At 35.8% G+C, this 24,236-nt stretch overlaps 1 protein-coding gene across 1 annotated transcript in view; it reads right to left on the bottom strand.

The window, feature by feature from the left end:
- The window catches only part of LOC107743307 (solute carrier family 35 member F1-like), an 83,199-nt gene extending 60,819 nt beyond the window's left edge, over nt 1–22,380 (bottom strand). The window contains exon 1 of the mRNA XM_016556481.1: nt 21,979–22,380. Within this exon, the coding sequence (XP_016411967.1) occupies nt 21,979–22,088 (110 nt within the window). The 5' untranslated portion in view covers nt 22,089–22,380. The remainder of the gene's footprint in view (nt 1–21,978) is intronic.
- Between the last annotated feature and the right edge of the window lie 1,856 nt (nt 22,381–24,236).

Genomic DNA, 24,236 nt, shown 5'->3' with positions numbered 1-24,236 from the left:
GGGTCTCGGTAACCCCGGCTTGCCCCGCTTTGCTATATGTATCAGAGAGCCCATGCTTCATTTAACTAATTCGCAGAGGGATTAGGGAGAGCACAAAAGTGAATTCTTTCTCAAAGGAAGGGAAGTTGTTTCATCTGGGAGTCGTCTTGCTGTGCTAGGGATGGGATTGGTCTCACAGAGGGGTTTTACTCAAGGGTTTAGTCACCGTGAGGTAAAGCATGAATTTGATTACAACGTTGGAAAATCTGGTTTGAGACACTCTCTCAACCTAGAACATCAAATCAGTTGTCTTCAACAGGACATTCTGCTGAACAGATTAAAATGATTAGATTCTCTTTGCAACGGATAGTTCAGATTCTGAAAATCTATTAAATCTGATTGAATGAGCCATGTTGAATAGTTTGGGGTCAGTGTGATTTTAATGCTTATGAAAGTGAACATTTAAGCTCACAGAGGCTGCATTTATTTGATCAAAAATACATTAAAAACAGTAATATTGTGAAATATTATTACAATTTAAAATAGCTTTCTATTTTCTATTTCAATATATTTTAAAATGTAGTTTATTCCAGCTTCGGTGGACTTCAGTGTCACATGATCCTTCAGAAATCATTGTAATGCTGATTTGGTGCTAAAAAACATTTCTTATTAAGTCAACATTAAACATTTGAAATATAAATCTTTTGTATCATTATAAATGTCTTCACTCAAGCCTTATGTGTTTTAGTGGCATTTATTAAAGTACTAATAAAAAAAATTTTTTTAAAAGATGTGATCGCATATAGCACAAATTCTGAACTAAAATATTCCCCAATATCACTAGTTGTGCTAATGAACTACTAATTGGAAGATGATGACAAGCCAGAAATTTATGTCAGTTTTAACTGAAAATACCAATTTTATGGGTGCAGTATTTAATTTCAGACCTGCTTTCGAGCTGAAGCAGAGGTCAGCATTCCTATGGACTACTTTTTGGGAGCTTTCATAGTAATTTTTTGTCCTTTTTGACAAATATGGTGAGTATGACTATAAACACCCATCATATGTAAAAGAGATGTGAAACTCCTTACAATTATTTTTGAAGATTTTTTTTAGGAAAAGCACACATTGGGTTTGGTTTCATTTTTGTGTGAATTATCCCTTTAAACTCTGTTTTGAACTACAACCACTTGATGATAGTTATTCAAATCAGATGCAAATGAAGAAATGCACTGCACTTGTTACAGGTTAAAGGTCCAGTGCCAGATGGTTGGTTGACATTACATGCTTTTTTATGTTTCCAGGGTGCCATACACAGTTAATGGGATGTAAACGTACAAATACATATTGTTGCGAATCAAATAGGTCGGAGTTTACAGAAAATATCAAAATTGACTTTTGTTCTTTTACATTCTGGTAGGTAATTTCCACTTCTCGTGATTCAATCAATTGACAGAATCAAACCCACCCTACATTCATTCTAATTGAACGTCTTGTTTCACGTATCAATAGTCACATAAAGGACATAAAATGGGTTGTAAATGTAATTTAAAGTGTGTTAAATATCAAAATGCTGTTTTTGATATGTAAAGCCTAATATGCACTACAGGAATTAGCTGGGAGTAAACAGATTTGAGATTTTTGTGCTGAAGCGGTCCTTTCTAAATCAGGTAATATCTCCGGGAAGGGCTCCTGATTCCGAGTATAGCCCACGAAGGGCTCCTGATTCCCAGTTCAGGTGAGTTTTTTTCTCAGGGTTGGAGCTGAACTCTCCAGGACTGCGGCTCTCTAGGACCGAACTTGCCTACCCCTGTTCTAGAGCAAAAGTGCCAATCGATCAGCATAAGGTGAAGACGTTGAGTTTAGTACTCATGCTTTAATTCAGTCACTGGTAGCCAGTTTGCATACTTAAAATATCTATACTTCACCCTAAAGAGACAGTATGCATTTTCAAGTACGTACTTGTAGTAACCTAAATTGAGACATACTCAGATCTCCTTGTTATTTACTGTTAGCCTCTGCACATTAGTGTAAGCAACTAGTTTCAAAATTACTTTTATTCAATAAGTTCAATTTTATTCACTATTTATAGCTATTGGGGAAGTCGTGGCCTAATGGTTAGAGAGTTGGAGTCTCAGGTCCGGCAGGAATTGTGGGTGGGGGGGAGTGAATGTACAGCGCTCTCTCCCACCTTCAATACCATGACTGAGGTGCCCTTGAGCAAGGCACCGAACCCCCAACTGCTCCCCGGGCGCCGCAGCAAAATGGCTGCCCACTGCTCCGGGTGTGTGTTCACGGTGTGTGTGTGTTCACTGCTGTGTGTGTGCACTTAGGATGGGTTAAATGCAGAGCACTAATTCCTAGTATGGGTAACCATACTTGGCCACATGTCACGTCACTCACTTCACTTCAAAAAGGAGTTTTATTAAATAACAAACAAAAATATTTTGCTACAGCAAATATCAAATAAAATACTAGAGTAATAATCTGTTAACTGGTTAAGTTTCCTTACCATATGATGAAAATGTGTAAATGGTTTAACATCGTATTATATATAATTTTATGGATTAAGGGGCCATTCACACAGAATGCATTTTTCCATTCCAATGCGCCACTTTTTCATTGTTCTTCTACGTAAGCGCACTAGACGGACGTGTATGACCGTTGCGCTTGCGTTTTTTGCGTTTTTCTCACACATGAGTGCCACATTTGTAAGATACCTAATCAAGTTTAAAGATTTTCAACTTTTACACACAACACCACTTAGCTAAGTCAGTTCCAAAACAGTGGACCAATCAGAAGATCCCGAAGGCAGGCCAAGCGTTGCGAGCTTTTGTTTACAGTAGCAAGTTGGCCTGGCAACTGTTATATTTACGGCAACATGGTGGAGGCGGCGTTCTATGCTGCGCTTTGAGTCTGAGCAAAAATTTTAGATATAACAACAAGACGGTTCATTCATAATATTATTTTAAAAATAATCAATAATAACTCACATCACTCATGAAGGTAGGGGTCGACCGATTATCGGCCTGGCCGATTATCAACCCGTACGGATCCCAGGTCGGATCCCGGGTCCTCGGGTCTCGGGTCCTCCGTGTAGACCTCTAGTCTGAACTACTAATGAAGATCATGCAAATAAAAGTTAATGATAAATGCCACTAAAAACACATAAGGCTTGATGGAAAGTTTCATGAGGAACATCTAATCAAGTGACTAACAGATTGGATATTTCTATAACAATCAATATAACGAGTGCTGCACGATTTATCCTGTGATAATGTAATTTTGATTATTGATGACAATAACAGTTAAAAATATTGACAATTAAACGTAAATCCAGTAAGATTGTTATTCACGTCAGCACTAATGATGTTCGCAAAAGCGCTTTTTGTAAATGATACGATCACAGATCATAGATGTGTTCTGTTTGACAGAAACCTGGCTAAAACCAGACGATTACATTACTTTAAATGAGTCTAAGCCCCCCTCCTAAAAGATTACTGTTATAAACATGAGCAGCATCTGAAAGGTAATGGGGAAGGTGTTGCTACAATTTATAGTAATATTTTCAGCATTTCTCAGAGGTCTGATTTCAAGTATAATTCGTTTGACTTTTGACAAAAAAGACCATGTCAACTAGATGAGCCCCAGAGACCGATCCCCTGTGTCACTTCGACGACCATCGGCACAAGACCACAGGAACCAGACGAGTCCTCTGCACAATCTGACTTGTGTTGTAGCCTGGAATTAAACCATGCCATGCTGGTTTCGTCTGGTCAGAGGAGAACTGGCCCCTCGACTGAGCCTGGTTTCTCCCAAGGTTTTTTTTTCTCCATTTCTGTCACCGATGGTGTTTTGGTTCCTTGCCAATGTCGCCTTTGGCTTGCTTAGTTCGGGACACTTAATTTCTGGCAATATTGTCAGCTTGATTGCTGAACTGAGCTGGACGATGACATCACTGAATCATCACTGAGTCTTTACTATTGTCCTCTTGTATTATCGACACACTGTGTTCCTGTTTAATACTGTGAAGCTGCTTTGACACGATCTGTATTGTATAAAGTGCTATATAAATAAAGGTGACTTGACTTGAATTAATAGAATGAAATACATTGGGATAGCAATTAATTACACTTATTTTAATTTATTATTTTACATTTTAATATAATTAAATTGACATTTGTTTAATTATAAAATATTAAAATGTAATTATAAATGTTGGCTACATACCCAAATCTACTACGCAAATCACCTTGGTCCTCGGTCCGGCAATGAAAATATTGGTACAAAAATTGACAACACAAGTAGACCTGAATTAAATTACACAACTGACACTTTTCTCAATTACTTAATTGCAGCAGCCAGCAACCAACTCAAACTAGCTGGGCCGAATCGTCTGTCACAAAGGTACTATTGAGATCAAAAGCGTCAGGCTCTAAAGAATTCAATACAATTTAATGTATCTGAAGGGTGCACCCACTCCAACCCTTTCTAAAAGACGAGTAATTACCTCAGCGCCTCAGTTCCCAAAAGCTGCTGGTTATGATAAAGACAACCTATCTGAAAAGAAAGGTTGAGAATCTCTACGTGGACGAACAAAAGTGCCATGATGCTCCTGAATTTCTGCGGCTTCATTTATTTTCTTATTGTCATAGAGAAAAGAGCTGCTCCTAGCTGACAAGAATATCGATGAGCAGGATGGATACATCCTAACCTAAAATCTATTTTCTTTTTCACAGGGCACTAAATCACAAATCTTATTTCATCTTTTTTTTTTTATATATAATCCAAGATGTTCATTTTATGAATAATTTACCTGCTCTTACAAGGTAATACGGAGTTACTCAGGCATACCGCTCTCATGAATTATTCAAATCAACAGTATACTTCTTATCTGAGAGAAAGTTGGCCTGATTCTACTGTGTTTTCTATGTATTTTGTGGCTTAAACTGAAAGAATTACACTGAAATAATATATGCTTTTAGAAAGTTGCAGGCCCGTTGCAGTCCTTGCTGACTGGATACAAGCTAGTTCTGGCTACAATCACTGTTCATGGTTACACCACATTTCCTGCTTCAGTGGTTCTGTGAAACAGTCCTCCCAGAGAGGCTTGTGAGATAAGCATAGATCCCCACACTCCTCGAACGAGGCAGCCCGATTTCCACCTTACAGTCTCAACACACATGCTAACCAATTAGTCCATGTGGACTCATGCCCACACACAATATGTGCTCATGACTGTGCACACTTAAAGAAACAGTTCACTGAAATTCCTGTCATTAAATATACATCCTTGTTTTGTATGCTGTTCATTTTTTTATGTGGAATACAAACATAAATGTAAATAATTGTTATACAGCTCTTGATACGTAATGACAACTTATAATGTTATAATGCTTATTATAATACATACATGCATACATAAATACACTAATGTTTACATTTTTGGTGTTTGTTTTTTTTTAAAGAAATTTCATTCAGCAAGGATGCATTAAATTGATCAAAAGTGGTCTTACATTGTTACAGAATATTTCTATTTCAAATAAATGTTGTTCTTATGAACTTTCTATTTATTAAATAATCCAGAAAAAATGAATCCATTTCCATAAAAATATTAAAGTAGTTGTTTTCAACATTGATAATAATAATAAATGTTTCTTGAGCTCCAAATCAGCATATTAGGATGATTTCTGAAGGATCACGTGACACTGAAAAGTGTTGAAATTCAGATTTGCCAACACAGGAATAAAAAAAAAATAATACATATAATAAATAAAAAATATATTTAAAAAAAGATTAAAATAGAAAACCATTACTTTAAATTGTAATAATATTTCACACTTTTACTGTTGTTATTGTATTTTTGATCAAGTAAATGTCTTGAGATCATAAAACTTTTTTTTTTTTAAACATTATTTAAATCTTACAGACCCCAAATTTCTGAACAGTATAAATAAATAAATAAATAAAATTTTGTCTTTACCAGTGAGTCACGGAACCATTAAATCAAATGATTTCATTCGAACACTGATTCACTCAAGAATGAAGCAAGTTTATGAGTGAATCATTGAATCATTTACTCAAATGATTCCTTTAAACAAAAACAAAAAAAAGATTCAATCAGGGTTCATTCAATAACTTTTGCCATTACTGTGCTGCTTGTGCCAAAGGCCAAATCACTGATGCACAGCTATTCAGAACAACAGATTTTGCTTATGTGATATTGCTTTAATTCACGCATTAATATTATATGCATTATTAAAAAAAGTCCAGTTGAAAATGTCCAATTAAAGATATATAGGTTTTATAGAAATAAACAAAAATATATAAGTTGTTATAAATGCATAAGTTGTTATCCTATCCAAGTTTTTTAATTCAATACAGTGTTTTTTTAAGGTGCAGTGTGTCATTTTTGTGCCACTACCATCACCAACCACATGCCCTGGTCATCTCTGCACATTGAACCCCGACAGAAGAACATTTTTAGCATAAAAAGAAAAAAGATCACACGCTTAATCTTTATTGAACAGTCAACATAATCATGCAGCCCTGAGTCACAGGACAGCCACCCCTACAGCTGCATCCCATTTAACTGACCTTGCAGCTCAATTCTTCTATGAAAGCCATGCAGCCTACTGATGCTGATCAGTGAGTTGCATTATTTATCAAAAACACCAACGAATGAAAACCCAGAGCAGGAGCCGGTGAAGCTGGAGTTGCGTCAGCTCAGATGGGAATTTTACGGCCGCAGGTCATTCAGCAGCCCATGGATAATCATTCTTCAAAATCTCTACAGATGCCTTTGGAATGCAGCCACTTTAACATCTCCAAAGGGGCATCGGCCAGCAGGAGCCACGACCAAAGAATCGACCAGCAGTACTCCGGTCTGTCTGGAAAACTAGCTTATTGAAGATGAAGCACAAAGGAGGGAACGCAAGCTGGGAGGTGCACAGCCCTTGGCATTTTGTCAAAACAACTGAATGTGCAAGAAAATAAAAAAAAAACTCCTGATAGGATGTGTACATGCAAATTGGGTTCGGTTTCGTTTTTTACTTCCTCTTAGTTAGCAGAACCTTCAGTGAGGTGACATGTATACCATCCCCCTAAGAAGTCAGCACATATCTGAGGCAGGAAAAAACAGGATGCAACCATTTCATCTGTCTTCCAGCAAAGAAATCTGCCAGCATTTCCTACAAGCAACGACTCTTTCATCAGACAGGAAGTTGCATTCCATGATACAGTAGAGGATGCATCAGTGACTCCATGCGCACTAAACACACAGCGGTGGGGCCAAACACACTGGCTCTGAGCCTAAAACAAACCCTGCAGTTCTTCAATATCCCATCAGTCCTCCAGGCAGGCACTGAGCTGTCAGACATGAGGAGACATCTATGCTGGCAGAGACCTTCATCTCCCTACCTGCTTCAGCAGATGCATATTTAAACCAAACAGCTTTTTCTACAACACTCACAATTCTGCAATGGCAGATCAGGGAAAGTGCATTTATATCAGGGAAATTCAGCAGCTAACACTGCTTTGATTTCTGCAAATCTTGACATTTTGAATCATGCTATATCATTTTTCATTAAGCACATATAGTCTGTGAATCAAAACCCATTAGTGTGATGGAAGATGTGTCCTCACACTACATCAAAAACATAAAAATAATGTTGTAATATATTCTAGCACTATACAGTGTGTGTGTGTGTAGTATAAAATATTAAAATTGTTACAATTTACATATTACAATTTTAAAATAACTATTTTCTATTTGAATATGTTTTAAAATGTAATTTATTCCTGTAATGCAAAGCTGAATTTTCAGCATCATAACTCCAGTCTTCAGTGTCACACAATCCTTCAGAAATCATTATAATACACAGATTTGCTGCTCAAGAAACAGCCAATTTATTGCAACAAAAAAAACCGCATTAAACTCACACTTTTGAACGGTGTACAGTATATGGTGATTAAAAATGCTGTGCTCATGGAGTGAGATACTAAAAAAACAGCAAGAAGTACACTAGCATGATATGATGATTAGCATTCTTTGCTTGAGAGTCCATCTCGGGTCAGTCTTATCTGATGATAACGGTCCTATCCGTTTTCAAATCATGCAGCTAAATAATGTTTAATCAGTTATTGAGGGATTGAGAAAGGCTTTTGATTTATCCTCAGTGATCCAGCATGAATCTGATGTCCAGAGATAACATGCAATCACCTAGCATATCCACAGAAACAAGGGATGTGTTTCAGTGCGATTTCTCATCATACAAAATGCTATTGAATAAATACAGTGCATAAATATGGTCCACACAGCTAATTTTACATTAGAAATTTGCATAATTTCATATATGTATAAATATGCATAAATGTATATATAATGTATAACTAGCATTATAAATGTATGTATAAATATGTTTGCTGCATCTTCTCTAATTTCCCAGCTTAATATGCAGAGTCAATTATAAGCCATTCATAGGCTGTTCCCCCCATTTGAGCATCAATCAACAGCATAAGTTTGGGCTCCATGAAAGTTCTCCGGCATCCTCTTGGTCACATACACAGAATCTCTCTTTGTTCCCACATTCGTGACCCCACAAGGAGAGGGCTGATATTTCACAGGATCGCTTCCTCACAAACACATCTATTCATGAACCATGTGCACAGCATGTCTGAACGGAACAAGAGGGTGAGGGGCTAATGCCTCGCTCGCTCCTTCCTCTCCATTTAACAGTTTCTTTCTTTTAAAGGTGAAGTGTGTAATTAGCATCACTAATTGAAACTGCAAAAATAATGACTGTTTTCATACAGGTTTCCCACTATTTTCCCTCTAGATGGTCTCAACCCAAAATCACAGCAGTAAGCCAATGTTCAGGCAACATTCAAGTGAATCAAGCTACAAATGGATTATAGTCATCTCTACATATTAAATCAAGACATTAAAGGCAAAATCATTGATTTTTTTCATGCATTGGTCAACTTTGAGATTTTGGGCTACAGTATTTTGCTTCTTTCAGTCTAGTGTAAAGAAACCATACAAAATACACATTTAAGTGATTGCACTTTATCTATTTGCATGTGTAGATTTTAATTGCAATACATATTTTTTGTCAAAAATCTCCACTTTAGTATCACTTACATACACCAAACTAGGGCTGCACGATTATGACAAAAATCATAATTGTCGATTATTCCCTTGAAATTGTAATTGCGATTATTAATTACGATTATCACAATTTACATTGAATGATGTTTATATCATAAAAAAATGATACCCTCTGATTTTCCCTCTGTAAAAACCTTTAACTCCAACTCAACAAAATGTCTTTATCCAATGTTTTGATATATGGATAAATATGCAAAATAGTGCATATCTAATTAGTGCTTCATTTGCATATTTAAATACAATATTTCAGAAAACTTGCAATACAAACAATTGTCTTAATTTACTGTGATTAATCAACTGGAGAAGTATGACGTTATCTATTAGCTGAAAATAGATACCCTATTCACCCATTGTGTCTTGCCTTATTGTTAAAGGGGTCCTATTATGCTCTTTTACAAAGTCTTGATTTTGTTTTGGGGGTGTACTAGAACAGGCTCTCATACTAGGTTGTTCGAAAACACTTTATTTTTCACATATTTTACATCATTACAACACCTCTCTCCCCAGTCTGGCATGAACGGCTCGAATAGTTCCTGTATCAAATGAAGGCCTGCCTTCTGAAATACGAAATGTGCTGTGATTGGTTAGCTGGGCCAGTGTGTGCTGTGATTGGTTAGCTGGGCCAGTGTGTGCTGTGATTGGTTAGCTGGGCCAGTGTGTGCTGTGATTGGTTAGCTGGGCCAGTGTGTGCTGTGATTGGTTAGCTGGGCCAGTGTGTGCTGTGATTGGTTAGCTGGGCCAGTGTGTGCTGTGATTGGTTAGCTGGGCCAGTGTGTGCTGTGATTGGTTAGCTGGGCCAGTGTGTGCTGTGATTGGTTAGCTGGGCCAGTGTGTGCTGTGACTGGTTAGCTGGGCCAGTGTGTGCTGTGACTGGTTAGCTGGGCCAGTGTGTGCTGTGACTGGTTAGCTGGGCCAGTGGATTTAAACCCGGATGATTGTAACCACTCTAAGTTCGTCTGCCTTGGGAAAGCTAGCGTGTCTCCGACATAGTGATAACACTCGTTGCCTTCTCTAGTGCAGCTCAACCAGGTCTCGTCCCATTCGTCGATATTTGTGATATCACAAATCCCGGAAAATATGCGTTGTAGTCCAAACGAGTCGTTCGTTGTAGTTTTTGAAATCTTTTTTATGCTCAAACAGCAACATTACAGACTAACTAAAGTTGAAAAAGTGAAAAAGCATAATAAGACCCCTTTAAATATTTTAACATAAAAATGGATTTCAGCTTCAATAAAACAAATTAAATTTGGGCCCCATTAAATTCCTTATAAATCTCTGCTCTCTAGCCTGCTTCATGAGGAAAAAAATTATGCACATTATTCTAAAATATATGCATAATATTTAATCAAAATATATTTGTACTTTCTGCTCACATAATCAAGGACGCATGGTTGAAAAAAAAATGTAACCAATTATTTTATGGCCTAATTCTGAGCTGATCAAGACACTGTACTAGCAAATACAAGCAATTTGTCATAAGAAAAGACATGACTCACACAAAAATTATTGGACTATTTCAGTCTTTCTCCTTCATTTCTTTGTAAATATTTGTGAAATTTACTAGCAATTTCTGAGTGAAAATTGTTTAAACACCCATTTTTTTCAGTGTAGTATATGATGCTTTAAAAACAGATTTGTAAACAAGCTAAATCAGAGGTGAATTGCAGAAAATAACAGTTTCATGTTCTCTTTAATCTTCTCTCTTACTTCCCTGTATAATGTCAAATTTTTTCTACTCTCCAGTTTCCCTTTTTTTTCTTTTTCCCCGTTTCCTAGTCTTCAGTCTTATTCTCTTAATCTATACCTTGAGGGACTCTTTCACATTTACTCCTGAGAGCAGATGAAGGTCTTTAGCTGTGGCTCCTGAAGCCTGACCCAGTTAGTCAAGCCTAAACCTCATTAACCAGTGATGGGAGTATATGGACCCATTCCATCAGAGGCATCAGGGCTAAACAGAAAAACCACAGAAGAATAATAATGTAGTTTAAGGTTTGCCAGGTGGGCTAATGAGTTCCCACAAGTCAATGATCCGACCCCCTCGTTCTGCCCAGAGATCCCCGTTCATCAGTGAAGCCACGTTTACAGCCCTGCTCCGCTTAGCTTAGCTGCTCTGCTGGGACGCGGCTAGCAGAGTCTGGAGGGCTCAGCGTGCATGCTAAAAGGTGTCTGTGCATGCTAAGTGCTTCTTTGGGAAAACTCTCAGGGCCGGTGATGTCAGACAGAAGGGTTTAAACATCAGAATCCAGAGTAAAATGTGACTAACGACATAAAGAAAGCAGTATATGCACAGAAAAGCTCCTCAGGTCTTTCATTGCATGACATGATATACTGTATGAGATGTATGCAACGTTTCGATTTATCAAATGCTAAACAGGTAAACGTGCAGTATGCTGGCTCTCTATCATGGATGACAATCATGTCATTTAATAAAAACTAGTTAACCCTAAAACTAGTAAAACCCTAAACTACTTGTTGAGAGTAACATCGGTTAGTTTCCGGTAAGAAGCCATTTGTTTGTCCATATTGAAAGCAAAACATGACATGACACAATTACATATATACACATACATACAGTACACACAATTACATAAATATATTTGTAAAATATATTATATAAAAAATATTGATAGCATATATATATATATATATATAAAATATTATTTTAAAAATATTGAATATACGCATATCATACAAATATATGAAACAATATCAATATATTAAATATAATATGTTATAAATTATTATATTTTGAATATATTAAATATCAAATATGTATATCATAAAAATATATTAAATCATGTAAATATACTAAATATATTTAAATATAATATATAAATATTTTTAAACATAAAAAAGAAATATATTTTAAATATAATATTTTCTAATATCTACAGGTAAAAACCTAATGAATATATACAAATAAATGAGTAATTTATAAATCAATTTTATGTAAATTGTCTTAATTTTTGGCTGTCAAATGAGTTAAAATGAAGCTGTTGGTGTTTTAATTACTTCTGGTTCATTCATTACACTAGGAATGAAATATTGCATTGTGGGATATATTATTCTGTGCTGTGTGCTTTGTTGTATAATGCACAATATTATATCCGGGTACTCCATGCATGCAGAAAATTTACATTTTGTGCACAATATGCATACTACATAGGGTAGAAATACTAGTAAGATTGATAAACTAGCATGCTATTGCAACACAGCTCAAACAAAAAAAATACTTTAAAAAAAGCACGGTCAACTGGTCAAAAATTCACAGCAATTTTAGCTTTTTCAACACTCACACAGTGCTTTATTGCATCTCAATAGGATGCATATGTTGCATATATTTTGCAACATATGCAAATAATCTAGGGTATTCAGTAGATCAAAGAATAATATCAATACATTTATGTAAATAGTAAATATGTAATATGTATATGAGATGTATATGCAATATGTAAATAGTATAGATACATAAACACTCCATTGCCTTCAATTTGTCGTTGAAAAGATTCATGGAAAAGTATTTTCTGTTCTTCCAGTGTGAACGTTTAGTCTGCATGACCGCTGGAGGTGTGGAGAAAATGTTCAAACAGCCCCAGTGCGATCAATGCCTTGATTATGTGAGGATGCTCCTTGCCTTACATCACTCCTTGGCAGTCAAGAAGACACCGCTAAATGGACGAACAGGGCCAGAAAACTGGACTCCTGCCATCTTCAGGGACACATCCTCTCTATAATGACCTTTGACTCTGATCTCAGAATTTCCTGGGAGACTGGACTTGGCAGGGTGTTTTTAAAGCTGATTGAAATGCTCAAATGTGTCTGGCATAAAATCTTTATTCTCATCCAAGCTATGGGCACTTTTGGTCCTGTGGACTTTTAGAAAAGAAACTCTTTTACAGTTAAACACTTTTCAAGTTCTCAAATGAATGTAATTTGTCCTCTTAATGTCCAAGAGTGAACATACATGCATCACATTTTTCGGAAATATCATTTCCACCATATCTCTCAAATGTATTGTTTTCATTTTGTGGTGGAAATAACAGTAATGGAAATGACATTTGAAATATTTTTTTAATTAACTGGCCAACTCCTTTGCTTTGCTAAGACCTAATTTCATAGGTAGCATTTTATGCATGCTAAATTCACACAATTAAATAATATTTTGACACTTTTTTTGGTAACACTTTATTTCGATAGTCCACTTTAGACATTCTATTAACAGTAAGTATCTTTGCAACTACATGTCAACTAGCAGTTAGTAGAGTATTAGTAGACTGTCTGCTTAATATCTTCTAACACTTTCTTTGTCAACATTCTACTAACCCTAAACCTACCCTAACAGTCTACTCTGAGAGTTAGTAGACATGTAGTTGCAAATTAATGAGAATTAGTTGACATGTAGTTGACATGTAGTTACAAAGTTACTTATAGTTAATAGAATGTCTAAAGTGGACTATCGAAATAAAGTGTAACCCTTTTTTTAAATAATAACTGAAAAGCATAATATAAAAGACTCAATATATTCTGGTTATAAGTGATATTTACCATTGAAAAAAATATGCATAAATAATTTCCACAAAATTATCTAAAATTAGAAATAATATTTCAATTTGGTTTATCACAATTTGGATATACAAAAATATATATAAAAAACATTACTATAAGAAGGGATACTATTTTTATAATGTATTTTACACTGTAAAAATGATTGTTCATTGTAAATGAAACAAAGATTATTGGAGTATGTTTTACGAGAAAATAAGTTTTCAGTCTTTCTACTTCAAAATGACACATTTAATTCAATGTGCTACTTGACATTTCCTTGTTATTTTATTGTAAAATGTACTAGCAATTTCTGAGAGAAAACTCTTTCTACTTCAGTTGTTTTTCGGTGTATATTAAGATTGAAAGTCTGGAACAAAGGTACAAAAATGTAATCTAAAATCAATATCAACCCTAGGACACAAAAGTGGCTGTAGTTGAAGAAACACCAAAAACTAGGCGTTAGCGCATTAGAGTATCAGTTTACACTCTGAATTTGATTTTACAGATCTTTATAGTATGTTATCTGGCACACTTAGATTTTATCAGCGGCGGATATTGACTAATGGCACTGAAATGTCTTTGGCGTAATGTCTGTTTATTGGACACTAGGGGACAGGAAATGGAGAGTGCGTTCCATTTCAGCACAAGGAAATGAACATGAAATCCTTGTGTCAAGACAAACAGGGACGGTCCAGCCCTTTAATCAACCCCTAAGACATGATAAATCTCTGAGTCTTTCCTTCTCGCTTTAATCTCTTAGAGGTGCGTTTCTGAGGCTCTGCTTCAGCAGCTTGAAATGACCAGATAAGTGTTTTCATTATGATTAAAAGAAATTCTCTGGACACAGAGTGTGATCCAAAAAAACAAACAAACAAACAGGAAAATCTGTGCTTTAAGAAAAACTGAACCGTCATGTTGCACTGAATCAACACAATTTAGCATAAAGCAGCAAGGTCAATCAATATTTTGTATTAAATTTCTGAATATTCATAAAATTATAGGGGTCATGTTTTATTCTTTCCCACTCAAGCCAGCTTGTAATGTTAGTCCAATTTTGTTGTGCCAAAAAACATTTTCTGATCTTACAATGAAATACCTTTTCTGTTTATGCACCATTAAAGGGATAGTTCACCCAAAACTGAAAATTCTATCATTATTTACTCACCCCCATGTCGTTCCAAACCTGTATGAGTTTCTTTCTTCTGTTAAAGACAAAAGAAGCTATTTTGAAGAATGTTGGTAATCAAACCGTTGATGGTTCCCATTGACTACCATAGTACTACGTAAATCAATGGATACCAGCAACTGTTTGATTACCAACATTCTTTAAAAAAGTCATACAAAGTTTGGAACAACTTGAGGGTAAGAAAATGTTGACAGAACTTTCATTTTTGGCTGAACTGTCCCTTTAAGATAGTCTATGCAAACCCTCTCTGGTAACACTTTACGATAAGGTTCCATTAGTTAATGTTAATGTTAGTTCATGTACATTTGTTCGTGTGACATGAACAAACAATGAGCAATACATTTATTACAGTATTTATTAATCTTTGTTAATGTTAGTTAATGAAAATACAGTTGTTCATGTTAATTCACAGTGCATTAATGTTAACAAGCACAACTTTTGATTTTAATAATGCATTAGTAAATGTTGAAATTAACGTTAACTAAGATTAATAAATATTGTAAAGTATTGTTCATTCTTAGTTCGTGTTAACTAAAGGAGTTAACTAATGTTAACTAATGATCCTTATTGTAAAGTGTTACCCACTCTCTTTGCAAAACCTGTATATTTTGACAAATTCACAAAACAATCTGCACTGAAATGTGCCACACAAACTGACCAGATCAGACCAGGCAGTCATCACTGACATGTGGGCGATCATGTGTTAATGAATTCTGTGCCATTTCAATAAATGGCCTTGTGAATTTGTCAGTTCTGAAGGTTACACTATGTTTTATAGTACATATAGAACCATTTTTATTTCAAACAATCAAGGGATATTTGATTCCTCAATGTATGTCCTCTTTAACCCTAAGCATACAGCATCACATTTGATAAGCAGGCCTCTAAATTATTAACATGATCAAAACTTTTAAATATTTTTTCCCTAAAGGTTTGATAAGCAATTATTAACATTATTAACATGATCAAAACTTTTAAATATTTTTTCCCTAAAGGTTCGATAAACTCTTCAAAAAAAAAAAAAAAAAAAAAAAAAACACTGACCATTATTTCATATGTCAGGCTTTACAGGGTTAAAAATAAAATTTCAGGTGGTACAAACACAGACGGCCTCACCAAGAAATTTCCCCTCTAAGTATTAGACTTCACCATAAAAATGCCACTCCAGTGCACTGAAATAACTCAAGTCATCAGACAGGGCAGTTCAAGTGCTTTCTAGTAGAAGGAAGTGTTGCATGACAAGCATTCAAGCTTTTCGAGTCACAGTGATGAAAAGTGGCTGTCAGTGTGGATTATGACCAGATGGGACGTGTACAGATGTGGCAGCTCTGTCACTGACCCCTTACAAAAATATCAGTGGGAAAAATGCGCAGTTTTTTTTCTCTGTTTTTGCAGATATGCCAAAGAAACCGAAAAGGGCTAACGGGGCCATGTTAACCAGCAAAATCCATGACCTTTGGGGACTATGCTTCATTAATTTAACTTGCAAACAGGACAGGCACTCACAAAGGTCAAAGGTCATATACTGTATATGGGGTGGGTAAGATTGTTTAAAGTTTTTTTAAAGACTTGTATGCTCAGACTTTATAACTGCTTTCTATTTTAATATATTTTAAAATGTCATGTATTCCTGTGATGCAAAGCTGAATTTTCAGCATCATTACTCCAGTCTTTTTGCCAAACGATGTTGATATTTGAAAGCACCAAAACAAAAATGCCCATAGCCCAACAGGACCTCGCCCCTATTTTGATAACTCCGCCCCACACATACTTACACAACCCTGGCAGCGATATCATTACTAGACACGCCCCTTACTGCTGATTGGCTGCGAGTGTGTTTTGGGACTCGGTCCGACACTGTGGTCAAAAGCGTTTTTCAAAAATTGCTTAGTGCACCTTTAAACTAAAACTTTGTTTTTAAGAGCATGAAACCTTGACTAACATTATAAATTCAGGTTCTGCTACAAAAGTGTATGATATGTCCCATTAAAATATGTGACTGAGCATGCCATTGTTTTTGAGTTGGGCAATAAGAGTGGAAATTTCAATATGAAGCACACTGAGATTCTTCATCCTGCATCCTTCCTCCTATCAAAGCACCTGCTTCCCAGTGGCACATGCTGAGACAAATTGAATCCTGGGCGTCCTTCATTCACCAGCAGACTGGCACACGAGGAGTCACTCCTGAATTCACCTCGATTAATCACGTTTCACTGGAGAGAATCAGACTTCAAGTGAATGATGATATTTGACTTTGCTGCAACGCTGTGAGGGGCAATTAATTGAGGGGAAAGGATTTTTCTTTCCTTTTTTTCTTGGTTACGTTTGATTTGGCTGTATTGTCAGAAGCCAGCTTCCCCGTCACCTCTAAGCACAATCAGAATAGATCCATTAATGATCTGAGGTGTTCACATGTCTGGGCAAAACACTGACACCACTCATCGCTGACACACACACACACACACACACACACACGCACACACAAACACATGCACATACAAACTCTTTTGGAGTCAAGCAAAACGTCACCGGGCCCACTCATCGTTTTAATCATACGCTAGATTTAATTATATCGCATGGAATATAAGTGTTCATCGTCTGTTTGATTACGTCTTTAATTGATTACGTCTTTAATTGATTTTTCCATACATTTCTGCCATATGTACATTAACTTGACAGTCACCACTGATAAGCTACCACTAAATATTGTAGAAACTTAATTTGCTGTAAAGTTGCTTTGCAACGATTTGTATCATGAAAGGCGCTGTACAAATAAACTTGAATTGTATTGAATTGAACTCCAGCGCTCCAAAATATTTACTGGAGAAACCAACTGCTGAGTTTGGAAATGGCAAGATTTTCAGACATTTTCCGCTCTCCTAAGTTGATGATATGTATGTGTGAGATTTGATTATTCTTAGACCACCCACAAACACAGCAAAGAAAAAAAGAATGTAACCAAGTCATAAATATGTATGCACAGCTCCGCTTCATGATATACTGGTACATGGTAATGGAACATAATTGAAGACACTGGAATACTTTTATTTTAGGAAAAATTTTCTTTTTGTAATGAAATAAAGAATTTAAAAAAAATAATTATAATATCAAAATTATATTTGACCCCAAATTTTTTTAATGGTTGTTTGAAAATGTGCATGCATGTGTGTGTGTATACGTATATATGTACACACACACACACTGAAGACTGGAGTATTGGCTGCTGAAAATTCAGCTTTGCATCACAGAAATAAATTGCATTTTAAAATATATTACAATAGAAATCAGCTGTTTTGAATGGCAATAATAATTTTGCGATTTTTTTTAATATTTACAGCATTTTTTAACAAAACTGGTGTGCATAACCTTATTTTAAAAATATTATATATTTTTCTTTCGTCATTGAATATTATGCATGAATTATTTGTGAAGTGAAATAAAGATTTAAAAAAAAAACGTAGGTATATTCACACAATACAGCACACGAGTCATATGAACTACTATTATGATGTTTTGCATCCTTGTTGTTGCTTGAAATCCTAAATCCTCACTTTAATAGCATGGAAAAGAGTAACAAACTACATAATTCAAAATTTCTCCATTTGTGTTCAATGGAACGAGGAAAATATATAGATTTGTGACAACACAAGGGTAAGTAAATGACCACATATAGGAAACATAATTATAAGTGCATAATCATACTAAATACATTTTAATACAGCACATCATTCTGCTCACATCATCCTCCTCACCACCAAAAAGTGATATAAATACATTAAACTGCACAGAGGAAAGAGTTAAAGAGTGTCCTGTTAAGCCAAAATAAAGCTGATTAAGACGCCTGGATTAAATTGCTCATAAATGTTCCACAAAGCAATAAATGGGCATTAAGCTGCGAACAAAACTATGAAGCTCATTATCGGGAGAATTTCATAACGGAGACTGAATGTTAACTCAATTTTAACAGCTCCTGCCAAGTCAAGCCATGTGAGTTCCTCTGACCCGATTACCGCCACATGATTAAACAGCCAATTACATTGCGGCAAAAGGCCCCAGAATAGCCATTCTGGGAGCAGAAATCATCAGATCCGCTCCACTGTTATTCTGAAAGGAGAAATACTGGATCAATGAGTTCTAGGGCTTTAAGCAAAAAATGTCAGTATTTCTATAGGACTTTTCTTCCAAAGCTCACTAATAAAAGCATGTAATATAGAACAACTTGTTTGTAATTAAATTTTAGAGCTTATCTGATTAATCATAATTTAGAATCAGTTCTTAGAATGAAGATCAGAATTTAATCCACCTTCAAATCTTCGGCTCAGAGTGATGAATGGCACGTTTCATTTAACATTTCACATGATTTCAGCTGTCGGCCATGCAGTAATGGTGCCACAGGAAATGAGAACAAAGTTGCGCTGTTAGACCCAGGAAGTCCACACAGCCCTGTGAATGGCTTGGGTGCCCCAGAACAATAACATCAGCCCACCCACTCCTCAATGAGCCATGCACATTCCATGCATTATCTCCTGAGTTGCTAAGAAAAGGAGCCACTTTCTTACAGGATTACATTACGTCTTAACAACTCTGACAATGTGAAAAACTCAAGTACACATGACTTGAAGAACTTGTTGGGTTCAAAGAGGCTGTTTGATTAAAAAAAATAATTTTATACCAATTATATATTTTCAAATACCCTACCATGTGGTAGCTGTAGTCTGGCAGTAAGCATTCATTGCTGTCTGAAAGGTTGAAATCTTTGTTTCAGGGGCAAAATCTGAAACATTTTGAGGAAATTCGTTTTCTTAAAATATATTTAGCAGATTAACACCGAAAACAATGAGCACATGCAAAGAGAAAGAAAAAAATGAAATCGCATCATATGACCCCTTTAATACACGTGTTACACAATTTGAGTTGAATTACTGAAATAAATGAACTTTTCCACGACATTCTAATTTATTGAGATGCACCTGTATATAGCATTGCTTTAAGAAACCACAAATACAATATGACATCAAATCCCATAAATAAGTATGACCTTCTTCATCCAAATAAGTATGCCCTTTTAATTACTGGGCTTTGGAATGGAAGACAAACACAGAGAACATTAAGCATGATGGATCAGACCAAGCTCATGATACTATCCGATTATACAAACACAAATAATGAAACATACACGTCACATTATATAAGTGAATCTATATCATAAAAAAAAATCATATGTGAACAGTCAAAAATGCCACAATCTATTTAACAATACAGAAACTCTGATTTAGTGATTGCATTATAAAATTAGTTGAATATGATATTTTGGTTTCAATATACTGTATATGCCCGGCCCGCACAAACTTTGTGGGACGAGATACACACCACATTTTAGTGCATAAGGGTATAAGCACTAGCAATAGTGATGCAGCACTAAAAATGTTCATTTCTATACAGTGGCATCCAGCTGGTTAAAAGATTCCTCAGTACGCACAGGCCTCACTTACACTCTAAGAGCAGATTCTAGTTTTGGCAGGTTCACAATGGGCAGTGAAGCACCCAGCGTGCAACCCGATCAGCCCCTGCACAGATTCCACCTCCTAGGACATTGTTCTGGGAGATAAAGGCAAGTGGCGGGGATAAAAAAGGACCAGCAGATGGCAAAGAGAGAGAAAGAGTGGGCAGCCTGACTCATCTGACCTAGGACTACCAGCTGTCATCCTCTCTGCATAACCACACACACAACTGGAGCTGCTGAATGCTCCCGTCCGGATACACTTACAAACAAATTACCAGACAATTAAACAACTCGAACAAGTCAGAGGAACGCTTTCGACACATTTAAAGTTACAATATCCCAATTACGATCAAAAATTAACAAGGGCTTGAGGCAAAAAAAATGCTACCATAAGTGACAAAAACGCCTCAATATTTAAAATATGGGAGGAAAAATGCTTTCTATCCTTTATAAGTATACATAATTAAATTCTGACAAATCTATATATTTTTTATTTTATTTTTAAACTTATTTATATTCTTAATTAGTAATGGATTCAGTGACTGCAGACACTGTACACTGACTGTAAAAAATTATAAAAAAATACTATTTCAGACGTTCTTCTTCAAAAACGCACATTTAATTCAGCATGTCATTTCTTTGTAATTATTTGTGAAATTTATTAGCTGAAAAAGTGAAAAAGTTACATTTTATTCAGTGTGTTGGCCTGTAATTGTCATTCATTCATACTCACAGTCTTAAATGCTAATTTGGTGCTAATATGATGGTTTTTGATGCAAAAGACTAAAATCTGATTTGAAAACTACAAATAGATGCATTGTTAAAGGTAAAAAAAAAAAGCTACTTATAATCTATTTGAAGCGAAAAGTTAATTTCTGACACCGACTCCCACCCAAACTAAACCAAAATCTGGCCACCTTAGAACCTGATAGAGTAGATTTTCAGCCCGAGTTGCTCAGATCACAGTTTTATTGGGCCAAATTGTACACAACAGTTTTTTTCTGTGGCCACACTTGAACAGGCGTTCGAGAGAGAATTCCTCTGGCGCCAGCATGCTCTTGTGATTGATGGACGCACACGTCACAAGACAAAAGAGGCAAAGTGTGCATTTCTCCTCAAGACCTTTCCGTCACCGTGATGAAGAGATTCCTGACTTGTACAAAAAGACAATCAGTGATGCTCACTGCAAGCATGCAGACAGATGAACAACATGTGAGGGATGTTTTGTAGAAATCAATTTAAGAAATTACAGAAATTGACATTAGAATATTAATATTTCCTAAATCTCTGTCCAACTGAATAGTAAAAATAATGACAAAAAAATAATGGTGCTTCACCTCGCTATAGATGAAAATAAAGGTTTATAATTTTGGAACAGCTATCCCAAACATCACATCTGGATGCACTATTTATTGGGAACTCTAATGTGTGCATTAGAACAGATTGGTTCAGTTTACTCTGTTGTAAACATGGTTGAGCAAACCAGGTGAGAATCCGAAATAAACATCTTAATAAATGTGCATAGCATAACAAGGTTGAATAGACTTCTGCTGGCGTGGAAGAGCAAATCCAAACATTTCCTGTAGTTTCTCTTACCTGTTAAACACTTTCTTCATCCTCTGAAACAGCGATGGTGATGCGGTGACTGTCTCTGATGGCATGGTCTCAATAGTGGTGACAACATGGTTCTGGTGCTCGGGCATCATCTCTAAAGCTGAAAACTAAAACGGTCAATCAGTAAGCAGTGATCATTCCTAAGGCTTTGGTTATTCCGAGCAGCTCCAGCTCTCCATATTGCAGGTGACAATAAACAAACAGGTGTATGTATCTCCAGTAAGTGATGGAGGAGGAGGGATGCTGGAGGCTCCTAGAAGTCGCTAGATGTTACAGATTCATGCGCGACGATGACCTGTTCCCCTGTTGGCTTTCTGAGTAGATGTTTCCCGGTGGTTCGGTGCGCATTTTCTGAACGCCAGAGCAGGATTGCCGTGATTATCGGGAGGCGGTGCGTTTTTGAGAGAAATAGACAGTTTGACCGCTAGAGGCCACCGTTTCCGACGGTACGCGTCAACCAATGAGAAGGATTTAAAAATGACGCTCATTAAATAAAGAGCTGTAATAAAGAAATGTAAGCACATTTGTTAAATGTAACAATAAGTACTGTAATAAAAAAATGTAATCATATTTAGTAAATCTAAGAAAAAATGTGGTAATAAATAAATGTAAGCACATTCATAAGTGAATATAAAATATTTCTACAATGTAAAAATAAAATACAGTGATAAATGTAAGCCTATTTATTAAAGAAGACTTGAATTTTGACTTGACTTTGACTTTTTGATTGCTAATAAATATTTGTTTTAAATATTTAACTTTGTTTTGGAATTTAATTTCAGATAAAAATGAACTATTGCATTTAATAAATTAATCAAATAAAGTAAAATCACTTTTAGAGTTAAAAGGAAAAAAAACACTTTCATCAACTTTTTACATATAAAAATATATATGTAAATAATTACAATGATAATAAATACGTTTTTTTATAACATACAGCAATAATTTAGACAATACTGAGAAGGAAGAGCAAGGAGAAAGAAAAAAATATTTGCACCGATATGTATACAATCACTACAAAGGGACAGTTACCGTTTGCTTTCTGTTTATTAATAAATCAGGTGCAGGGGAAAGGAGCCACAAAGCTTAAATATAGAAGAAATGACTAATCTTGAATGATTTAATTAAAACTTTTTTTTAAATTTATTTTTGCATTTTCTTTCTAAATAAAGAAAGAAACAATTAAGCATTTACTGGGATAAAGATTCTTCCGGAGAAAAAAAGAAGCAAAGAAACAAAAGCAAAGAAAACTGAATGAATTCTCTAGCTTTCTCTTCAGAGGATGTAATCTTGCCGTAAGTAAACACTGCAGGTACTTCAATTCCCTGTGCAGCAAGATGTCAAAACACAAAGCCCACGATCAGTTACTCATTCCTAAAGGGCTGCACATCTAAGCCTAGTTGCTTGTTAATGTGCCAAAAGCCCAGCAGTTATGGATGCTTCGGTCTGAAAACAATACATGGATTGAATTTACTTGCAGCACATCTTTATGTTTAATGGGTGCGCTTAGAACTGTACAACACGTGAGTCATGATTTAAAGCTCTGTTTTAATTTGGTTTGATACAAAATGCTTTGAATTTAAATCAACATCCTCTTTAAGTAATGATAGATTAGTCCGTTCAATATCAGCTGGTGTTTAGGTTGAGAAAGTACTGTTTTCATACAGGCTTTGACCACCCATCACCCCTTAGTTGTCATGGAAACCAGTGGCCAGCATGCTGAACAGGATTGGCTCTCATATTGCATGTGTGAGAAACCGCAGCATCGAGTGTATTCTTTGTGGCTGAAGCGCAGAGAGAGGTCACGGACTCGTTCAGAGGGACTCTACAGACAGCAGGTGCAATCATAACCTACTGGGAATTCTTGTGTTAGAGAAGCACAGCGTTACAGCAGCACTTTAATGGACGTTGATCCGCTGAATCTTGACGAGGAAGGAGCTGGAATGATGATGTTTGATCCCATATGTTCTTCTGGCCTTAGACAAGCATTTGTCTGCTTGTTTTGAAGAACACAGAAACTGAGCTGCTTCACTGCCTACATAGACAGCTCCCGAATGCTGATGAAGTCTATCTATCTATCTATCTATCTATCTGTGTCTAACCATATCTATCTGTTGGTCCGTCCATCCATCCATCTATCTGTCTATCTATCTGTCCATCTGTTTGTTCGTCCATCCATCCATCTATCTGTCTATGTATCTGTCCATCTGTTCGTCCATCTATCTATCTATCTATCTATC

This window comes from Sinocyclocheilus rhinocerous, unplaced genomic scaffold (genome assembly GCF_001515625.1).
Source record: "Sinocyclocheilus rhinocerous isolate Xijiao unplaced genomic scaffold, SAMN03320098_v1.1 scaffold827, whole genome shotgun sequence".
NCBI lineage: Eukaryota > Metazoa > Chordata > Actinopteri > Cypriniformes > Cyprinidae > Sinocyclocheilus > Sinocyclocheilus rhinocerous.
Note: the sequence above shows the minus strand (reverse complement) of the source record. Positions and strands in the feature narration are given on the sequence as shown.